Source organism: Anabrus simplex, chromosome 3 (genome assembly GCF_040414725.1).
Source record: "Anabrus simplex isolate iqAnaSimp1 chromosome 3, ASM4041472v1, whole genome shotgun sequence".
Classification (NCBI taxonomy): Eukaryota; Metazoa; Arthropoda; class Insecta; order Orthoptera; family Tettigoniidae; genus Anabrus; species Anabrus simplex.
Window position 1 is genome coordinate 87,189,583 of NC_090267.1, and position 16,504 is coordinate 87,206,086.

A 16,504-nucleotide genomic window follows, 5' to 3' on the forward strand; every position below is an offset into this window, starting at 1 on the left:
CTGAGAACGTTTAAAGGAACAATCTGCGTCATAGTTAAAACATCCAAGTACCCTTTCTTTCTTTCTTTCTTTCTTTCTTTCTTTCTTTCTTTCTTTCTTTTATTCATTCATTCTAGGAGGTGACGAGCAGTCGGTAGACCTCTTCATCTGTTTCATGAGGGATAGTGGCCTATTTTATCGTTTTATTGTAATTATTTGTTTATAACTTTTCTTTTATTGTGAAATGCACTTTTATTCTTTTGACTGTTTTATCTCATTTTTGTTTTTTTCAGTATGTTTTTAGCTTTTAAGTTTGTTTGTTTCAGTATGTTTTTAGCTTTTAAGTTGAGTAATATGCATGATTTTACTTTTAAGGCAGTGCTTATTTATTTATTTATTTATTTATTTATTTATTTATTCTCAGATCTTACCTTTCTTTCTTCATCTGAAATCACCTGTCCCATTCTCCATCTGTTTATCTTGGTTTGTAGTTTGGTTTGTTTTTCTGTGAGTTTCTTTATTTTGTTAGTTTTGTTTTCTAAATCTTCTTCTGATGATGATGATGTTATTGGCTTTACGTCCCATTAACTACTTTTACGGTTTTTAGAGATGCCGAGGTGCCAGAATTTAGTCCCACAGGAGTTCTTTTATGTACCAGTAAATCTACCGACACTACGCTGACGTATTTGAGCACCTTCAAATTCCACCAGACTGAGCCAGGATCGAACCTGCCAAGTTGGGGTCAGAAGGCCAGTGCCTCAACCGTCTGAGTCACTCAGCCCGGCTTAAATCTTGTATTTTAATTTCTAGTTTCCTCATATCTTCCTTGATTTCTGTAATCCATCTAATGTTGCTCTTATTGTTCCATAATTTTTCTATAATTTTTCTGATGATACTGTTTTCTGATGTCCTAAAGAATGAGATTTGTTTCTTCCTAATTATGCTAATTACTGGTTCTATTTCCTTGTAGACTGTTTCATTAGAAGCTAGTCTCCGTTGTTCATTTTCTTGGTAGTTTTTTGTTTATGCATGTTCTGATTATTCTACTTTCAATCTTGAGTATACTGTCTATTTCTGCAGTGTTTAGTTGACTGGGTGAGTTGGCCATGTGGTTAGGGGCACGCAGCTGTGAACTTGCATCCGGGAGATAGTGGGTTCGAATCCCACTGGCAGCCCTGAAGATGGTTTTCTGTGGAATACCATTTTCACACCAGGCAAATGCTGGGGCTGTACCTTAATTGAGGCCATGGCCGCTTCCTTCCCACTCTTAGCCCTTTCCTATCCCATCAGTGCCATAAGACCTGTCTGTGTCGGTGCAACGTAAAGCCACAAGCAAAAAAAAATAATAAAAAAATGTTTAGTTGTTTTGAAAATAGTTTCACTTACATACAGTATCTTATTTCGGGTTGTGTAAGTGTGTTATAATGTTTTAATTTTGGGGTTATTGAGAGGCCTTTTTTATTGTATGGGCTCTTATTGATATATTGTGCTCCGGTCAGTTTATGCCATGTCTGCTTTTTGTTGAAGTTCATTGTTGTTATTTCTCATAAATATTTAAATTTGTCAACGATTTTCACTTCGTGTTCTTCTATTGTGATTTTATTTATGAGTGGTGGGTCATTTAACATTATTTCTGTCTTTTCAAAGGATATTTTGAGGCTGATTTTCTGCCCTATTTGCCATGGTGATTTAACTTGTTGTCGAGCTTCCTGAACGTTGTTGGACAGGGGTGCAAGGTCATCAGCGAATCCCAGACAGTTTAAACTTATGTTGTCTTTGGATCTTCCTATTTTTATGTTCTTTGGGTTATCCTTGTACTATTCTGTACAGTTGAACAGTGGTGATCACAGGTAATCTCCGTGTCGTAAACCTGTTTTTATGAGGAATGACTCGGAAAATTCCCTTTGGAACTTGACATAAGATTTTGTGTTGACTAAGGTGAGTTATATTTGATTAATTTTGTGTGGTGTCTGAAATTTGTTAATATTTTCAATATTGAAGATCTATGGACACGGTTTTATGCCTTCTTGAAGTCTACAAAGGTTATTGCAAGAGGCTTGTTTTGTTTCGTATAATATGTCATGGCTAATTTTAAAGTGATGATCTGTTCTGTGCTGCCAAGGTCTGAAGCCTCCCTGGTATTCACCTAATTCTCACTCTAGCCATGTGTATGGAGGTCTGAACTGTGTCACTGACATATTTCCACATTTGTGCAAAAACTATCTTCTCCACAGGCCTTGTACTTCATAACTCCTTTGGTGCTTCTTCCACCTCTTGGGCTGTTGGGGGGGTTTGTGTGTTCAGGTATGGTCTTTATTGGGGTACTAATAATAATATGTTTATTTAGCCAATGCCCATAGATAAACTCACATACATTAAAAGATAAAAATGTAAAATTTTCAATTAGGCAGTTGTCAGTTGGTAATCACTATTCTCGTTCAAGCAGAATTTCTTAAGCGCCATACGGCACTTCTTAGAAGAGCATGTGGTAACGATTGCATGACCTTCCACACTAAGAGCATATACAGTCTTCACATGGTTCATGAAATAGGTCAGTATGACAGACTTTGAAGTGAAAGCCATGAATCACGAACCTTGTTATGAGGTGCTTCCTTCCAGTCATTTGTCAGCATTGCATCTGTACTGTAGAATTCAATCCATATGTCTTTCTTTTTCCTCTGGTGTTCGGTAACTATTTCTTCATAGACTGGGGTGGATGGCAGTCCGAACTGTAGACGAAGATCTTCCATGGGCATTGTTTCACTGCACAACTTGTAGCTCAATGTGGATGGGGAGAATTTAAAGACACCAAGGACTCGCTTCATGGGTGTGGCCTTTATTTTCTCGATGTCCTTCAAGTTTGATTTTGTGAGGCATTCCCAAATTAACTGTAACCCCATATGTTGCAACGGGTATGACCTTGGACTGAAATAATTTATCACTGTTCGAAGCAAAATCTTTCTGATATGTCTGATATAATTTATTGCAATCAGAGCTGCAGCCGCTCTTTCTCTGATGTGTAGCAAGTGTTCTTCCTTGTGTTTGGAGAGTGATTCCCAGATATTTAAATGTGCTCACATTATGTAGTGATTGTTGACCTAAATATACAGGGTTATTTACCTAACGTGTTACACGGAAATAACTTCTAAACCGTTATAAGATATCGGCATTCTGTTTTCATATTCTTAAATGGTATCCAGGATCTCGTAAAATAACGTGCTACTTAGTCTCATGAGGTGATTAATACCCGAGATATTGATACTAACTCCATATTTTATAATAGAATGGCACAAATTCATACACCTGGCCTAAAAGCTTAACTGCATATAAGTTCAAGTATTTTCAAAATCGGACAGTTACGTTTTGAGATATAAGAACAGCATGCGCGGTTTTGCATGCCGCATCTGACGGCGTGAAGCCGGGCAGGGACATATTGACGCGCAAGTAGTTTCCTGGGAGTGAGTTCAGCCACAGAACGGATACCAGGCATGTACTGTAAACATAATGTGATGTACCGTAACATACCCTGGGTGTGCAACGTTATTGTATAACTGGCAAACACACAACGGGGAAGGGAGATTAAAGTTGTTCTGCTTTATTTTGTTTTGACATCCATGTGTAATAGGTTGAGCTCAGTTTAGCGTCTTTCCCCACGGATGGGAATGGGAAGGATTTGGAAACGACGTCGGCCGTGGCCTATCCCAGAGGTGTTGAAAATGGGACACCATGAAAATCACTTTCAGGTTGGGCGAGGCAGGACTTGAACCTGCGCTCTCCCGAATGCACACTACTACAGTCGCGCTTGAGCTTCGCGGAGATTAATGCGTGTAAAATAAATAAATAAATAATAGTGTTGCTGTCATCTCACCATGATCAGCTCTGAACATCCCACATAATAAGTCGAGCTGTTTGTCTCCTAATGTCTAACCTATTCCAACTCAAATAATCCAGCATTGGTAATACTGCTCCTTCGCCTGAAATAACCCAGCACAAAACGATGTGCGCTTTGTACTACACACACACACACACACACACACACACAAGCAAATGGGGCTACATGACCACGCTGTCAAAGCCCGGAAATGAAATAACAACAAACAGCCACTCTTCTCCACAGCCTGTCGAGTTTCTTAATCACGTGTAGCGGCTAGCATTCATAGCTGTCGCCGCGGTGGTCCGGGTTCAATTCCCGGCTCTGGTAAGCAATTTAATTCTGGTTGGAGGGCTGGAACGGGGTACACTCAGCCTCGTAAGGCAAAACGGGTTCGATACCCATCTCAGCTATCCTGGAAATGTTTCCGCGGTTTCCCACCGCCTCCGTCCCAATTCCTCACCGGAATTACAAACAAAGTACAGTACTACAGACACCACAATAACACAGGTTATCAGACACATTCTAACAGACATACAGCGCGCGCACACACACACACACACACACACCTAAGCACATGGGGCTACAGGACCACGATGTCCAAGGCCCGGAAATGAAATGACAACAACTAATCTCTGTACCCCTTCGAGTGTCTTAATCACGTACGTCTGGAGAGGAACCTGAATAATAAGATGCATTACTGGAAGTACAACCGTATAAGCATTACTGTTCTGGAGCAAACTTAGTGTTTTAAAATGTGGATGTTGTCATGCAATCGCTACTTTTTTTTTTTTTTTGCTAGACATAGATAGATCTTATGGCGACGATGGGATAGGAAAGGCCTAGGAGTTGGAAGGAAGCTGCTGTGGCCTTAATTAAGGTACAGCCCCAGCATTTATCTGGTGTGAAAATGGGAAACCACGGAAAACCATCTTCAGGGCTGCCGACAGTGAGATAGCTTTCGTTATGTTCCTTTCAAGGCAAAGTACTTACTTTATTCCTTTTCAACACATCAACCCTACCTGTCCTGCCATGAGTTCGCCTGTCATACACACTTTGCAAACCCATCACATGTGTACGAGGTGCTTACATGCCTGGTATCCATTCTGAGGCTGAACTCACTCCCAGGAAACTGCTTGCGTGTCAATGTGTCCTTGCCCGACTTCACGCCGTCAGATGCTGCATGCAAAATCGTGCATGCTGTTTTTATTTATATCTCAAAAAGTAATGGTCTGATTTTGAAAATACTTGCATATTTGAACTTGTACGTAGTTGAACTTTTAGACCAGCTGTATGAATTTGTGCCATTCCATTTAAAAATATGGAGTTAATGTCAATATCTCAGTTAGTAATCACCCCATGAGACTAAATAGCACGTTATTTTACAAGCCCCTGGGTACCATTTACAAATATGAAAACAGAATGCCGATATCTTTAATCGTTTAGAAGTTATTTCTGTGTAACATGTTAGGTGAATAACCCTGTATAACATCCTCTGGTGCTTGTCTTCCTCCTTTCTTGAAGGTCATTTTCACCGTCTTCAGACTGTTGAGTTGAAGATCATTGCCATGGGCCCAGTCTACCAGGTGATCGAATGCTTTTTGTAAAGAAGTGTCCGATGTGGAAGCTAAGGCCATATCATCCACGTACAGGTATACCTTTATGTGTTCTGTCTTTGTTGCCTGTATCATGTCGTATGTAACAATATTAAATAGAAGGGTGCTTAGCAGGTCCCCTTGTAGGATGCGTCATCTGGTCGATCATGTTGAAAACAGTGAGTGCATCGTCAACCTCAGTGTAGTTTCTTGATAGGATATTTTTCACTAGTTATGTAAAGGATTTCTCCACTTGTACGATTTGTTCAAGTTTTATTACTTTCGTTCTGTTGATTGTGCCGATTGCTTTGGTGTAGTCAACAAAGGTAATGTGTAGCTTCCTTCTTGGATGTCGAAGAGCTTCATGTATGTAATTTTGTACATTCTACTGCTTAGATTGCCAATCGACATTTCGTAAAATCGAACTGTTCTTCTGGAAGGCTATCAGTTTCCTGATCATGATTTTTATCAGGGTTTTAAGCAATGCACATTCCAAAGCTATGCCTCTAGGAGTCAGAATTACTCAGATCCCCTCTTCCCTTCTACAGTGTTTTAACTCTTGAAATCCTCCACTTGTTTGGAATTTTCTCCTGCTGGAGACATTCATCGAACAGTTCAGTCCATAGATATTCGTTGAGGATCAAATCATGCCTACAGGCTTTATTGGGTTTCAGTGTTGCATTTACTTCCAGTATCTCTTCTTGAGGGAATGACTCGATGATTCTCACATTTTCTTGGCTGACTTGCAGGGTCTTGTGTCTTTAGATTGTAACACTTTACTGAAGTGATTATGCCATATCTCCATAGGAATGTCTCTCGGGAAGGTTGGATTTCTCGGCTTTAAGACTTTGAAGGGGCTGGTCTTAGCTTCTTCCACTAGCTTGGCTGCTGTTTCCTCAAAGTACTTCTTCTTTGTTTCTCTGATCAGCGCTTTTTAACTTTGTCTTTTCCAGAAATATTCATACAGGAAGGCCTCACAAAGTGACGATAACATGATGTGCAATGATTGAATCATTATTTGCCTCGACTGATAGTGGCCTGCGTTAAACCAAGACTTGGCTTTTCTGCTGAATGTCTGTATTATTGTCGTAGCGCTGATTATAATGTCTTCTAGTTCATGTGAAGCAGTGTCAGTGTATCCACCATGTATGTGCTGTATTGCTTTTGTTATCTGGAGGGTAGCTTCCTCAATCATACATACATCCAGTGCTTTGGTCCGCTTTGTGGTATGAGATGGGGTAATACTACTTTGCTGTATAGTAAACTTTGTCACTACAGGCAGATGCTTCCTGGCAATATTCTTCAACATTCTGTGTGATAATATTTGAGAATACTAAATCAATTATACCACTTCCATTGTGACGGATGTATATCTTGGCTGTGCAAGAGTTAATCAGGCTTAAACCTTCCCTTTCCAGGAATCCAAGGACTGCCTCTGTCTTACTGTTGTCAGTATAGATTCTACAATATTAATGTCTCCATCGAGTATAACCAGTTCCTATTGTCCTACCTTATTGAGTTCTATAATAGTAATGTCTCCATCGAGTATAATCAGTTCCTATTGTCCTACCTTGTTGAGTTCAGGCGCTAATGGTATCGATAATGTCTTCCTCTCTATACAACGGCTGAAAATACATACATATGATCGAACACAGAATTGTTTCAGCCACTATTATCTCTGTTGTCTTGTATTCCACAGTGAACAGAAGAAATCTTGGATTCAGCTGGCAGGTGATTCCACCTGATGGTCTGCCTTTTAGTCCCTGTAAAGCAAGAATGTGGATGTTGTAGAAACCTTCAAAATTCCATTCCTTTGTGAGGAAGGTTTCTGTTAGGAATACAATGTCATTGTCTCTGAGTTCGTCGATTGGAGACACGCGTAGAGCATTAACTGCACCTTCCATATTCCCTGTCATTGTTTTGGTATTCACTGTTATAGATTCCTCCAGCAAGTTGTATCTTTGCATCCTAGTATCTCCGAAAAAGATATTGTCGGGCGATGATTCGTCTCTGCCAAAATTGCTATGATTTTTCCCTGTCTGGCTTCGAAGGGGACACACGCTTTGAAAGCTTTGTTCTCACCTGCTGTGGTCAGCTCCTCACATTCTATCTTCCCTTCGACTCCATTTTCCTTCAAATGTTCAACCAGAGTATCTGTATCTACTGATCGATGTACGCAGCCTACATACAGCCACGCCTTTTTATCTCCATCTCTGAACTTGCTATTCTCAAGTATTTTGGACCCATGATGGTGTATGTTCCTTTGGGATGCCTCCTTTTCTTTTCATAGACTTCCCACTCTCCTTGTTCCTCGGAGCTATTCACCTTGTGGTGTTTTATCCACAGTCCTTTTTTCTGTATTTGTACTTGTCTTCTCAGGTTTTGATTCCACAGACACGTTTCCCTTTTGAACTGATACCAAATCATTCTCCTTGGTCATTTTCTTTTGAGCTTGTTGGGGTACTGCAGCGGAGCCAGTCCTTGTTTGAAAATTGATATCTGCCCCTTGAGTTCTCTGTTCTTCACAGTTTAAAAGTTTATTGAACAGTTTCGTCATGATTTTGGTGTGTTCTTGTTACTGTGTGTCAATTTTACATCCTCACTTTTCAGCATTAATGTAGGGGGATCACATTTTTATAGTTGTCTTCCAAAAATTCTGTAATGTTCTCTAGAATTGGTTTTGTGGTAATTATATTCTGTTGAGTTGATGAGATCTTTCTGAGATTCTCTGTTTGCTGATAATTTGGATGATTTTTTCCTGATGTTTTTTAGGTTGATGGCATTTTTTGTTTCTTGTTTTTGTTCTGTGGGTTTGAAATTTCAACCATGCCTGGTGTCTTTTTTCACGAATTGTATCACATTCGGACGTCCACGGAAAGATTGAAAGACAGTTAGAAGAGGAGCAGTGTGACTTTATAAATGGCAGTTCAGTGGTGATCCCATCTTTAATATGAGGCAGTTGATGGAAAAAAAACCTATCTAGATATGACATTTCTCAATATATTTAAGGCATATGGTAATTTACCCAGGAAAAAGGCATGGAAAACAGTGCTAAGAAAGGATTGCAAACAAACTATAAAAATTCTACATGCCATGTATGGTAAATGTTTTGGCTGTTTCTAAACCCAAGTTGGGAGGATGGAATGATTTAGGCCTAGGGATGTTACTGGGCTAAGGCAGAAAAGAATGCTGTAAACACTATTATTTATAATGGTAATAGACACTACCAACAATCACAGAAACACGCAATAGTAATTACGTTCCTTTGCATAGGGTGATGCTATTTACAGATTCTCTTGATGTGCCGGTTTTCTTAAAACTTTTCATCATATTTCTACCAAAGTCATGCATTACACTCTGAAACACTAAACCTTTTTTGCAGTCTGTGCATTATTAGTATGTTTTTCCTAGCATAAAACCTGCAATTTGAAGTTTAGATCATAACCACTCTCTGTTTTGTTTAAGCCTTTAGGGTCCAGTTAATTTCCTGTCTCCATCTTAGACATTCCAATTTTACATTAGGCAAGTAAAGGGAAGTAAATACTCCCATAAGTAGAATGCTGAATTTACATTAAAAATATGAACTGCACATTTCTTTATTCTCCATCATGTTAACAAAATTAATGGCAAGATTTTGTGAACGTGTTGTACTTCCGGATGCATTTGTTTTAGTGCAGTCCTGGGTTCCCTAGACAGATCTCACAATAAAATGATGTCTCAGTTCTGCCTCCTTTCACTCTCCTGTCGGGACATAGGGCACAGTCCTTAGATTTTTGGCTTCATGAGCATCTGTGATACATAGCTACCTATTCAGACGAAATTCTGGGCCACAGCTGCTCCATTGGCTGCATTTATGGGTATTTTGTTTTGTAACGTCCCCCATAAGCCCCATGATAACCAGATCCCTGAAAGACTTGTGACTCACTTCAGGCTTATTTTCTGCCTTTTTCCTGCATATTATATAGTTGAAATCTGTTCACTAAAGCTATCGGCTTCTTTCCTGTATTAGGACACATGTATTCCAGAGCATTGTTGTGACAGTACTTTGAAAAACCGTAGTCGCCTTCTTCATTCATCGCCCGCTACATCACTGTTTGTGTCTCAATTTCCTCCTCTTCACTCAAAAATTTCTTCTCAGATTTGGAGACACTAATTTCACTTTCAGAATAGTCAACAAATCAACATCAGTATCGCCACTGTCACACAACCTTCCGTAAATAACATCAGGTTCCATGCTGCCATGTTGGTAACACATATAAACACAACAGCGAGGAACTATCTCCAAAGAAAAAGCAACTCATTTAAAACAAATTAACACTATGCGCCCGCCGGTAGTAATATTACTACCTCGTGGCATGCGCCTGAGTGCCGCTGTTAGTAATACTACTACCACGATTTTGAAATTCAGCCACTCGAAAGCTATTCACGTTATCGAATTAGTTGTTGCTTTGACGTGTTGTCAATTTCCTTTACTATCGTTAGGTGGTGTTGTCGATCAATAGTGATTGGTGGTGCAACTTAGGGACGATGTTTCGTAGCCACGTGCGCTCAGTTAGATCTTACGTAATTGCTGACATACGTATTCCACGCTCGCTCCGGTTAGATAAGCTCAAATTTATGTGCGTGTATTCTAATGATAGGTTATATGACTCCACAGATTTAGAATGAAAGTGTAGTGAGGCAACAGCCTGCAATCATCTCTCAAGTAGTCGATTTATTCTGTATAATTATGACCATATGTGGGACTGTTAGACTAAAGCAGCTGGCACCGTGATGCCAAATCGGAAAGGAATGCCAAAATCAGAGTTCGCAAAAAAAAATGAAAAAGGGTGAAAAAATGTCATTGCAGAAAGAACACCTTCTAGCAATAAAGTGGCGAGATGTTCGAGACGTGTATATGCTGAGCACTGCACATGATGACATGATTGAAGTACCTGCAGCAAGAGTGAGCCATGAGAAATCCAAACCATCAGAAGTAGTAGGCTATAACAAATTCAATATTGGTGTTGATAAGTCCGACCAATTGTTGGCATATTATGCATTCACAAGGAAATCGATCAAGGTGTGGAAAAAATTATTCTTCCATCTGTTTGATCTTGCCATAGGGAATGCCTATATACTGTACCGTAAGGCTTCTTCACAAAAACTTCCCCTTTCAAAATTTTGTGAACGTTTAGCGGATGATTTGGTGAGTAGTGTTGGGGCCGAAATTACTGAAAAATCACAAGCATCGACTGCGCAAAGGCTGGTAGGTAGAGATCATTTTACAGACAGAATGCCTGCAGTAGGGGCGAAGAAGGAAGGACACGCGCAAGGTTTGCTACGACAAGTCCAAACATAACACCGGTCGTGCTGTGAAGAAAATGACAACCATATATTGTCGTAAATGTGACGTAGGTCTTTGCAAAGGAGAATGTTTTGAGTGTTACCATACCAAAGCTAGGTATAGCGAATAACAATGTGTAATTCTGTTATTCAGTGACTAAAAGCTATCAAACTTTTCTAGTGAATTAGAAGTTCAAGCCCGTGAACAAGGATATCAAAGTGGACCAATATTGTAGCCTAAGTTTCTTTCCAATCCTGCAGGTAAGCATTTTTTATTTGATTTCATGGGATAGCCCACTCATTGTACAATACGTATATAAATTTGTTAATTTATAATGCGAAAACTGACAGAACTGTGATTTTGTTCTGAGAATCTAAATTACGCCGGCACTGGGTAGGGACGCCATCTGGAAACGTCCGGGCTCATAGTGTTAACAGTAGATGGCAGCACAGAACAGAGAATTGCCGAGGTTAAATATTGCTTAAAGCTCAGTGCCATTTTTGCTTCAACATATGAAATATATAACCTTAAAGCTGTGTCAGGGTCCGACATAGGACAGAAACGAAAAATTACCGAAGTCCGACATTGGACCCCAAACGGTTAATTGAAGAAAAAAAATACACTTTTTTTTTCCCCACGCAAGATATGCCACAACTGGAATAGTGACCAAAACTGAATGCATTAACCCTCCAAGTGCTGATGGTTTCACTCTTAAGTGCTGAGCATTCTTAAGGCAGCATGCAGATACATTTTAAAAACATTTTAATAAATACAAATTTGTAACTACAAATGGCATATTATATATCAACTTGTTCAGGAAGAATTAGAGAATAAGATAATAGTAGGGTGTTTTACTTACAAGTATCCAATAAAAGTATAATGGATGATTAGTCATACTATTTTTTTAAAATTTAAAATTCCATATTTCATGTTGGTAACAAGCACTACATTATCTGAAATTAAATTCCAAGATATACAAAATGTGCCAAATTTCATTACACGCGTGATGATGTATAATAATAGAAACTTCAATGAATAATTAAAAAGTCACAGGTAAAAAGACTAAGAGAGAGTCTGTTGTGGTGGGCCATTAGGTCTAGATGTGCCTGGTAGGGTTCGCACGTTTGGATTCTCTGCATCACTACTTGACGCATCACTATAGTCACGGGTATCTAAATTAGGGTCATATTCTTCCCCACTTCCAGAAGAAAAGTCGTCTAATGATAAATCATCAGGAAAATCTTCTACATTACCAATGTCGTCTTCACTTTCATCACTCCCAAGCTCCTCCAATGCTTCCCTAATTGCACTAGAACCACTTAGTTCACTCATGTTTATATTATAATAATCACTAAATAGAATAAACCAATTAAAATTGAGTAAATTAGCCACACAATAATCACAAATCGGCTAGCAAACAATAACCTTCAAACGCGCGAAGCAACAGCGCAGTTTGAGCAGACGTAAACCAGGACCAGTTCACAGCTTACTGCTTTATTTCCCCAACCAAAGACCAACTTGCACTTCCTACCAGATAGAGAATTTCATTTTGCAGTGAGAATATTCCTAAAATCGATTGTTATACCGATTTTAGGAGTTGTTATATCAATTTTATGAATCATTTCACTGCGAGACGATAGCAGTTCAGCTGGGATCCGAATCATCTCGTAGTGAGACGATAGCACTCGAGGGTTAACATAATAACGCCAACCTAAGCAACAATAGACCGCAAGCTACAAATTTAAAAATTTGTCTAAGCTTGAGGAATTTCAGTTTCTTTTGGTCTTAAACTCAGCTGCGATTTGTGTGGAAACTTCTGCCGCACAGGCCAGTAAAGCTGGTGGTGAATTGAGATGAAATTATATGCCATGTTTTTATGGCCAGATGCCCTTCTTGTTGCCAACCTCAGTTTAGAAGCTACTGAAGATAAAATGAATGATGCTAAATTAAATAGGGTAAGGAGGTGAAAGGAATCGTCTGTGGCTTATGAATAGGAACTCTCCCAGTATTTTTCTGGAAGTGAAAATGGGAAACCACAGAAAACCATTCTCAGGGCAGCCAATAGTGGGTTCCAACCCATTCATCTCCCAAACGCAGAGCTTGGCTCCATAGCCATAGCGCGTTAACACACATGGCCACTTCACTGTTATTTTTTAGTAAATACGGGATATGATTTGAATTCTTATCAAGTTCTTTTTAATTATATGGTATGAAAATCTAAAATTTTATGTATAAGATATTTGGATAAATAGGTGTGGCACTTCTTTTTGTAGTAACAAATAGTTTCATTATTTCACTATATATGTTAAAAATTTTCTATGTTAAAAATTTTAATCATGTATTTGTGCAAATGTTTTTCTGTCACCATAAACTCGCATGGTTTTATTTTTTCAGACCTGTTGAGAAGGCTATCTCGGTCCCAGAACACGGTCTTTTGTGGAAGGATTTTACTTTTCTTGGCTAAATTTTTTCCATTTTCAGAACGATCTGGTAAGAATTAAATTTACATAATTATCTCAATTGTAAATTTGTTTAGCTGTAGCTATTAAGTAAGAAGTAATCAGGAAAATTTGGTAGAATATCTATGTTGTCATTATGTAGGTGTAAGATGGGTGTTGCCTGACATGCACATTATACTGTAATGGGAATATGAGGTGTCTTGAGGGTGAATGTAATGCCAATGTAAAATGTAAGGTAGGCTATGTTGATTCGTTTCATGTAATACTGTTGGATCTTCCATTTCACAGTTCATTCCTGGATATTATCCTGGACCCCTTACATGATATTCCAACTGTAAATATTGGAATAGGTGTTGATAACTCTGGAGAAGTGTAGTTTGGCACAGTGATTAAAAAGTGAAAACTCTCCCTCTCCACCATAGGCATCCTAGTTTAACCACTTGAGTGCCATGCACTGATCATTTCAGCTTTCACTCCTCATGCAAAAGGTACCAGATTTCCTAGTGTTTAAAGGCTTCTGCTATTCTGGGTGTTTCATTCTGCTAGAAAGCTGATGTTTCTAGCTTGTGTAAGATACGTATAGTTTTCTCCTTGTAAATCTTTGATGTGGAGGGAGAGAGTTTATAATCATGACATTGACAAGCTCTGAGGCTCTTATTCAACCAACATCAGTTACTTTTATCTTAGATTTCCAAAACTCGAATAATGTCATTATCTCGAATAACGTTCACTTCTGTATTCACCACAGAATTTATTATACTGGTTTACCAAAACGAAGTTTTTGTTTCAATCTGAATTTGAACCTTTCATTTTTCATACTGACACACGGAAAACAAGTGACTACGTGCTGCCACCACTATCGAAATATAAACAAGTTTTTAATCACATTTGGGGTTTGCAAATAATTTGTAATAAATTATGTCTGCCATTGAGCAGAAATGAAGAAAGAAGCCTAAATGAGAAGTTCCTAATTCCTTTACTAACTTTAAAAATATATTAAACTGCATTTAAATGAAAAAATATGAAAATTAATATTCATTAAATAAAATACACAATCGTCGGACCTTGTACTCACACTTACTTCTTACCTGCTTACTTACACATACGTTATTTGATGGGCGCCAGCTACCACTCAGTGCAGCAATAATAGAATGAGAATCTTGACTATCTCTAGGGTGTGGGGTAATAAGCTTACTTTTGACAACATGCCATATAAGTTCTGGGAAAAGGAGATTGGCGTTCGGTTTCCCCATTTTATTTGAGGTTATCTAATTCTGTCATTGAATAATACTGTGAATTCATTTGATCGAACAAAATATATTCTTTAAATTGTATAGAAAAATAGTAAGTCTTGCTGTGATAAAACAGAAGAGAATATGAAATTATGACACTGCAACTGAAAGAAACTAGGCATGAATTTGAATTCTTCTTGACCGGACATTTAACAGTTTTACACAAAATATATCCCTCACTGGTTCACTTGACTGTACCTTCAACACTTTGAGTGTAATTACGACGTATTCCTTTAATCTGGTGTTTACTGTAGATGTGTCATGCCTAATTTGGTGATGTATCCATATGACTGCTTCTTCTCCATATCATGTGACTTCTTGGTAAGTTAGCACAGTGTGACTTCATTGCAAGTGTCTCCTTCTATGACTCCATCACTGTTCACCATCCACTTTACTTCTTCTCATTTCACATTCCGTTTAACTAATGACTCCCGTTGACTGACTGAGGCCACTCCATCTCGTTCAGTAAATGACCAACTATGGCCTCTCCTTCCAATAGAATAATGACTGACGCTACAAGATACAGCCACCTTTTATAGACGTTGGTTGACGCACCTACGTAATCTCCAGAAATAACTATGATCTACTCCCCACCTTGCGACAAATATTACCTACAATGGTGAAATAGCCCGGGGTGGCCTGGGTTACTCAAAGAAACTGAGCTCAGTGCTAAATAAGCATGATGACATAGCCATGACTTAGCAATGACTCTGCATTTACTCCAGCAGTATTGCACAATGTAGCAATGTCATATCCACATCTGATATACAGCAGCTCTTTACTGTACATGTTTTTAGTGTTAAATTACACACACGTATATATGCATACATTTAACTACAATCACACAAGCAACAAGCATTGCAAAATCAAATTGAATAATGATTATAATACAATAATTGTAATCTCACAGATATAATAATAATGATACAATAATAATAATAATAATAATAATAATAATAATAATAATAATAATAATAATAATAATAATAATAATATCACAGATGAAATAATTAATAATAATAAAAATACAGATATAATCTTGTAACGGGATTTGAACCGTTACATAATATGACTCCAAGAAAATGAACTGTTATTGAATTTGGTGGCAGAAAGCATTAACATCATAGAGAATAAGAAAACAAATTATAACCTACACATAGTATATTTCACTCAAAAAATAAGGCGATGTTCCTTAATTCTTCATTAAAAGGTCATTCAGTCATGTACCATACAAGATACAGTAGAAGTCTGTTATAGCGAGAATTCATAACGGCGGGACATTTACTCGCTACAGCGGATTGTCGTTATATCATTTTTTTGTAAAAGTTGAGGAAAAAACCCACACACAGCAATCTGTTGTTCAAAACTTGCATTTTCGTAGATTTCCATGCTACGACTTACTCATAAGCTATTTTTCTAATTCCAAGACGTGAACACATGTGTTCAATTTCATTCTGAAAAATTTAAGTAGTATCACTTCAGTGGCTTCTGTGGCACACGTATCAGTTTTCTTATTGAAACAGTCACCTGACCTAACCTAACCTCATATGTATCGCTATAAATTACTCAGGAATAGCCTTCCTGAAATTTAACCAGATGCGAGAAAATACGGTGAAATCTCATAGTACATTCCTCATTAAGACTATTTCTTGCTTAGCACTTTGTAAATTCGAAGTCCCGATTCACGTCATATGTTTCAATAGATTTAATGCGATGTGAATAATTTTCATTATTATTGCCAAGTACAATCACATTTTTCCCAGCCTTGAAATTGTTCTTTGTCATCCCTTGTGAAAGGAATGTGATTTCCAACACAGATTAGAGCCCTCGCCACAGGAGCCACTTCAGGGAAAGTTATGCAAAATGGCCTTGAATTCCGGAAATCTAGAGAGTAAATTATAGCTTCGGGAAGCAAGCCGTTAGCCTAAGGAAAGTTCAGTTTTGCTTTCCGGTTTTCATTGATATTGCTGACGGTTTGTGTT

General features: G+C 38.3%; 1 protein-coding gene across 2 annotated transcripts in view; it reads left to right on the forward strand.

Annotated features, from left to right (window-relative positions):
• Hpr1 (THO complex 1-like protein Hpr1) overlaps window positions 1-16,504 on the forward strand; it is a 124,614-nt gene that overhangs the window by 24,597 nt on the left and 83,513 nt on the right. Inside the window, exons 1-2 of one of the 2 annotated variants that reach the window (XM_067144138.2) lie at window positions 5,389-5,502; window positions 13,166-13,261. In XM_067144138.2, the coding sequence (XP_067000239.1) occupies window positions 5,445-5,502; window positions 13,166-13,261 (154 nt within the window). In that variant the 5' untranslated portion in view covers window positions 5,389-5,444. Of the gene's footprint in view, window positions 1-5,388; window positions 5,503-13,165; window positions 13,262-16,504 lie in introns of those variants that run through there. The other variant, XM_067144137.2, reaches the window with a different exon arrangement.